We start from the raw sequence: 6,630 nt of genomic DNA on the forward strand, positions 1-6,630 counted from the left end.
TTTTTCAACATTTTGTTATGTTACAGCCTTATTCTACAATGGATTAAATTAAAAAATTTCTCAGAAATCTACACACAATACTCCATGTATTATTTATATTTATATTTTTTGCAAATTTATTAAAACTAAAAAACAGAAATACGTTATCTACATAACTATTCATACCCTTTGATATGAGACTCAAAATTGTGTTCAGGTGCATCCTTTTTCCATTGATCAGCCTTGAGATGTTTCTACAACTTGAATGGAGTCCACCTGTGTTAAATTCAATTGATTAAACATGATTTGGAAAGGTACACACTTGTCAATATAAGGTCCCACAGTTGACGGTGCATATCAGAGCAAAAACAAAGAAATTGTCTGTAGAGCTCCAAGACAGGATTGTGTCGAGGGACAGATCTGGGAAGGGTACCAAAACATGTTTTGCAGCATTGAATGTCCCAAAGAACACCATGGTCTCCATCATTCTTAAATGGAAGAAGTTTGGTACCACCAAGACTCTTCCTTGAGCTGGCCGCCCGGCCAAACTGAGCAATCGGGTGAAAAGGGCCTTGGTCAGGGAGGTGACCAAGAACCCGATGGTCAGTCTGATAGAGCTCTAAAGTTCCTCTGTGGAGATGGGAGAATCTTCCAGAAGGACGACCATCTCTGCAGCACTCCACCAATCAGGCCTTTGTCGTAGAATGGACAGACTAAACACCAATCTGACCTTTATGTTACAGTGGCCAGATGGAAGACACTCCTCATTAAAATGCACATGACAGTCCCCTTCAAGTTTGCCAAAAGACACCTAAAGACTCTCAGACCATGAGAAACAAGATTCTCTGGTCTGATGAAACCAAGATTGAACTCTTTGGCCAGAATGCCAAGATTCACGTCTGGAAGAAACCTGGCAACATCCCTACGGTGAAGCACGTGGTAGCAGCATCATGCTGTGGAGATGTTTTTCAGTGGCAGAGACTGGGAGACTAGTCAGGATAGAGGCAAAGATAAACAGAGCAAAGTACAGAGAGATCCTTGATGAAGACCTGCTCCAGAGTGCTCAGAACTTCAGACTGTGGCGAAGGTTCACCTTCCAACAGGACAATAACCCTAAGCAGACAGCCAAGGCAATGCAGGAGTGGCTTCAGGACAAGTCTCTGAATGTCCTTGAGTGGCCCAGCCAGAGCCTGGACTTGAACCCGATCGAACATCTCTGGAGAGACCTGAAAATAGCTGTGCAGCCACGCACCCCATCCAACCTGACAGAGCTTGAGAGGATCTGCAGAGAAGAATGGGAGAAAGAGAGTCATACCCAAGAAGACTCAAAGCTGTAATCGCTGCTAAAAAGGTTCTTCAACAAAGTACTGAGTAAAGGGTATGAATACTTACGTGAATGTGATATTTCAGATATACAGAAGATTTGGTAAAAGACCAAGTCCATATTATGGCACGAACAGCTTAAATATTTAAAGAGAAATGGCAGTCCATCATTACTTTAAGACTCAAAGAGCAGTCATTGCGGACAATTTTAAGAACTTTGAAAGTTTCTTCAAGTGCAGTCGCGAAAACCGTCAATCACTATGATGAAACTGTCTCTCATAAGGACCGCCACAGGAAACGAAGACCCAGAGTTACCTCTGCTAGAGAGGATAAGTTCCTCAGTTACCAACCTCCGCCCAAATAAATCCATCAAAGTGTTCAAGTAACAGACACATCTCATCATCAACTGTTCAGAGGAGACTGCGTGAATCAGTCCTTCATGGTTGAATTGCTGCAAAGAAACCACTCCTAAAGGACACCAATAATAAGAAGAGACATGCTTGGGCAAAGAAACGTGAGCAAAAGACTCCAGGCTGTGTAAGGACTATTTGACCATGAAGGAGAGTGATGGAGTACTGCATCAGATGACCTGGCCTCCACAATCACCCAACCTTAACCCAATTGTGATGGTTTGAGATGAGTTGGACCGCAGAGTAATGGAAAAGCAGCCAACAAGTGCTCAGCATATGTGGGAACTCCTTCAAGACTGTTGGAAAAGCATTCCAGGTGATGCTAGTTGAGAGAATGCCAAGAGTGTGCAAAGCTGTCATCAAGGCAAAGGGTGGCAACTAAAATATATTTTGATTTGTTTAACACTTTTGGTTACTACATGATTCCATATCTGTTTTTTCATAGTGTTGATGTCTTCACTATTATTCGACAATGTAGAAAAGAGTCAAAATAAAGAAAAACCCTTGAATGAGTAGGTGTGTCCAAATGTTTGACTGGTACTGTATATCTCCATCCCTTTCTCTCTTTCTTTCTCTCACTCTCTCTCTGTACACCCCCATCACTCTCTATCCCTCCCTCTCCCTGGCATTTATCGATTCAATACATTTTACTGGTGCTTACACATCCCTGGTTTCCCATGTAAATCAACATTAGCAGATGGGGAATTGCTGGACATTCTGTGCTAGATACAGTGCCTTGCTAAATTATTCAACCCCCTTAGTGTTTTTCCTATTTTGTTGCATTACAACCTGTAATTTAATTTCATGTAATAGACATACACAAAATTGTCCAAATTGGTGAAGTGAAATAAAAAAAATAACTTTTTAATTTTATTTTTTTATATTAAAACGGAAAATTGGTGCTTGAATGTGTATTCACCCCCTTTGCTATGAAGCCACTAAATAAGATCTAGTGCAACCAATTACCTTCATAAGTCATATAATTAGTTGAATAAAGTCCACATGTGGAATCTAAGTGTCATATGATCTGTCACATGATCTCAGTATATATACACCTGTTCTGAAAGGTCCCAGAATCTGCAAACCCACTAAGCAAGGGGCACCACCAAGCAAGCGACACTACGAAGACAAAGGAGCTCTCCAGGTCAGGGACAACGTTTTAGGTTTTAGGTTATATTTAAGGTTATCAAAAAATATCAGAATCTTTGAACATCGCACGGAGCACCCTTAAATCCATTATTAAAAAATTGAAAGAATGGCACCACAACAAACCTACCAAGAGAGGGCCGCCCACCAAAACTCACAGACCAGACAAGGAGGGCATTAATCAGAGAGGCAACAAAGAGACCAAAGATAACCCTAAAGGAGCTGCAAAGCTCCACAGCAGAGATTGGAGTTTCTGTCCATAGGACCACTTTAAGCTGTACACTCCACAGAGCTGAGCTTTACGGAAGAGTGGCCAGAAAAAAATAAGCAAACATGTTTGGTGTTCGCCAAAAGGCATGTGGGAGACTGCCCAAACATATGGAAAAAGGCACTCTGGTCAGATGAGACGCAAATTGAGCTTTTTGGCCATCAAGGAAAACGTTATGTCTGGCGCAAATGCAACACCTCTCATCTCCCCGAGAACAACATCCCCACCGTGAAGCATGGTGGTGGCAGCATCATGCTGTGGGGATGTTTTTCATCGGCAGGGACTGGGAAACAGGTCAGAATTGAAGAAATGATGGATGGTGCTAAATACAGGGAAATTCTTGAGGGAAACCTGTTTCAGTCTTCCAGAGATTTGAGAGTGGGACGGAGGTTCGTCTTCCAGCAGGGCAATGACCCTAAGCATACTGCTAAAGCAACGCTCAAATGGTTTAAGGGGAAACTTTTAAATGTCTTGGAATGGCCTAGTCAAAGCCCAGACCTCAATCCAATTGAGAATATGTGGTATGACTTAAAGATTGCTGTACATCAGTGGAACCCATCCTTCTTGAAGGAGCTGGAGCAGTTTTGCCTTGAAGAATGGGCAAAAATCCCAGTGGCTAGATGTGCCAAGTTTATAGAGACATACCCCAAGTGACTTGCAGCTGTAATTGCTGCAAAAGGTGGCACTACAAAGTATTGACTTTGGGGGGTGAATAGTTATGCATGCTCAAGTTCTCTGTTTTTCTGTCATATTTCTTGTTTGTTTCACAATAAAAAATATTTAGCATCTTCAAAGTGGTAGGCATGTTGTGTAAATCAAATCACACAAACCCCCCCAAAATCTATTTTAATTTCAGGTTGTAAGGCAACAAAATAGGAAAAATGCCAACTAGTGTGAATACTTTCGCAAGCCACTCTAGATCCACCATTCACATGCCAAGGGGGATATCAGACAAACTTGACAAAGGAAACGCATATGCTATCCAACACCCATCCACATATATTTCCTACATATTAATCTAATCAAACATATTCATCCAAATTCAGTTCAATCGAGGGTAGCCAAACAGTTGTGTAAACATAAAATAGTATAGTGTGTTTTCCGTCTGTATATCATCCTAATATCTGTCAATAAATCATAAATGTGTGTGTCTTCTTTCACAGACTGTCCAGAGGGTTACTACGGGGCTGGATGTAACCAATCGTGCCACTGTTCTGGCTCCCCATGTGACAACATGACAGGACAATGTCACTGTCTTGCCGGGATGAAGGGACAGCACTGTGAAACTGGTAAGGATGGGAGGCGACATGCTAATAGGGCGTGTCGTGTAGGGCCATGGGGGAAGAGGAACTTGGGCAGAGGGTGCAAGGGGTTCCAATCAATAAATCAAAAATCATGTTCTCTTTTTTCTTTACGTGTACTGCACAAACATCAGGAAGGAAAAGGCGGGACTCTATCATAAAAACATGAGATTGTATTATCTACTTCAAATTCAAATCATGACGTTTCGGCCGTCAATGCCGTGGCCTTCAACAGACGCTATCCAAAGACATTTGTCTGGCATTAGGTAGGTAGAATATTAACTGTACAAAAAATAAAGCTGTCACTGAATAAAAAACTCAACCTCCCAAGGCGTTTGAAAAACAAGGAAAACTGTAGGTAGAGGAACCAGTCCTCCTAGAACCAGTCCTCCCATCCTCTTCTGACTGGCCAGGCATAATGACAAATCCCATAGGAATATCCTCCTGGCATACTGGCATGGAAAAACCCCTGTGCCGCAGTATCGGCCAGGGTCTGTCCTCTTTAAAAGCTCTCTTCAATTCAACATGGGCTGGGCACAAAAGAGCAGGACGTGTGTTCTATTCAACATTGTGATGGCACATATCTCTCTCCAACTGCTAACCATAGTAAAACAAACAAGAAAACATGTTTTGATTGCATCTTTAATGTTTTTCCATTCTGGTCCGTTTGAAATTCTCCTGGACATTGTTGGGAATACGAGCTCCTTGGAAGAGGTGATGGAATTGAGCCTGGCAGTTTTAGAGAAGAGAGAGTACTTAAAGGCCCAGTGTAGTCAGACACATGATTTTCCTGTGTTTTATATATATTTCCACGCTATGAAGTTGGAATAACACTGTGACATCTTGAAAATGATAATACCCTTTTAGTGTAAGAGCTGTTTGAAAAGACTGCCTTCAATTTCAACTCGTTTTGGTGGGAGGGAGTTTTGGCTTTCCATGGTGACATCACCCTGCGGCAAATGTGTTGATAGGCCAATAAGAAAGAGTTCCAAACCTCTCTGCCAATTACAGCTAATTTACTGTTTTTTTTCCTCCCCAATCAAACCACTCCTAGACAGTCCTAGCAAAATTATTGATTGTTTCCTATTTGGGACACAGCACTTTATGAAATTAGATTTTCAAATAAGCCATATGAGAATCAGTACTCTGTTCATTCTTTATTCATGGAACACTGGTTAGAAAAATAATGCTGAGTAGTACTAACCCCATTTGAAGAATAGAACATTTCATTCACAAGGACAGCTTTGGAGGCTTTTTTTCTCTAACTTTCTTTCTCTCTGTCCCTCTCTCTCCCCTCATGTCTGTTAGAGTGTGAGGAGGGTCATTGGGGAGTGGGCTGCTCAGGCTCATGTCCCCACTGTCAGAACAGGGGAGTGTGTGACAAACACAATGGAGTGTGTTTCTGTCAACCTGGATACATGGGCACCTTGTGTCAGAGCGGTGAGAGAGACACCCGCGCACACACACACACACACACACACACACACACACACACACACACACACACACACACACACACACACACACACACACACACACACACACACACACACACACACACACACACACACACACACACACACACACACACACACACATACACTAGTCACCACTCCTCAGACTAAGTATAATTGACCACACATTCTCTCTTTCGTAGCCTGCCCGGTGGGTAGATTTGGCCTGGGTTGTCGGCTACGTTGTTTGTGTGATAACGGTGGGCTCTGCCACCCAAGGACGGGCAACTGTGCCTGTCCTGTAGGATGGACTGGACCCAGCTGCAGCAGAGGTAAGTAAGGATGATTGATTGTGTGACCCACAAATCCTCACTGGAGTACCTTATGGTCCGTACTAGACCTGGGTTCAAATACAATACTATTTGGGTATAAATCTTGGCTTAATTCCTTGGCTCAAAGGAACCAATAGAAGAGTCGCAAAATTGCAAAACCTTGCCCATTTTGCGCTCCAGGCAGGCTGAAGTAGTTGAACCCAGGTCTGCTCCCACCACAACTTGTAATAATAGTTATAAGAACATTGTAGTTCAATAGTTGGTTCCTTCTTTGATCATGACTGTTTAGGTGAAAAGGTGGGGACAAAATATGAGATATATAACTAGGCAAGTCAGTTAAGAACAAATTCTTATTTTCAATGACGGCCTAGGAACAGTGGGTTAACTACCTGTTCAGGGGCAGAACGACAGCTCGGG

At 42.5% G+C, this 6,630-nt stretch overlaps 1 protein-coding gene across 3 annotated transcripts in view; it reads left to right on the forward strand.

The window, feature by feature from the left end:
• Positions 1-6,630, forward strand: part of LOC118361071 (multiple epidermal growth factor-like domains protein 6) — an 86,620-nt gene that overhangs the window by 45,920 nt on the left and 34,070 nt on the right. For all 3 annotated transcript variants that reach the window (XR_008083424.1, XR_008083425.1, XM_052482839.1), the window contains exons 15-17: positions 4,290-4,415; positions 5,736-5,867; positions 6,085-6,213. Coding sequence is in view for 1 of the 3 variants with exons in the window: in XM_052482839.1 (XP_052338799.1) it covers positions 4,290-4,415; positions 5,736-5,867; positions 6,085-6,213 (387 nt within the window). In the remaining 2 variants the exon portion in view is untranslated. The remainder of the gene's footprint in view (positions 1-4,289; positions 4,416-5,735; positions 5,868-6,084; positions 6,214-6,630) is intronic.

The sequence above is a fragment of the Oncorhynchus keta genome, chromosome 28 (genome assembly GCF_023373465.1).
Source record: "Oncorhynchus keta strain PuntledgeMale-10-30-2019 chromosome 28, Oket_V2, whole genome shotgun sequence".
NCBI lineage: Eukaryota > Metazoa > Chordata > Actinopteri > Salmoniformes > Salmonidae > Oncorhynchus > Oncorhynchus keta.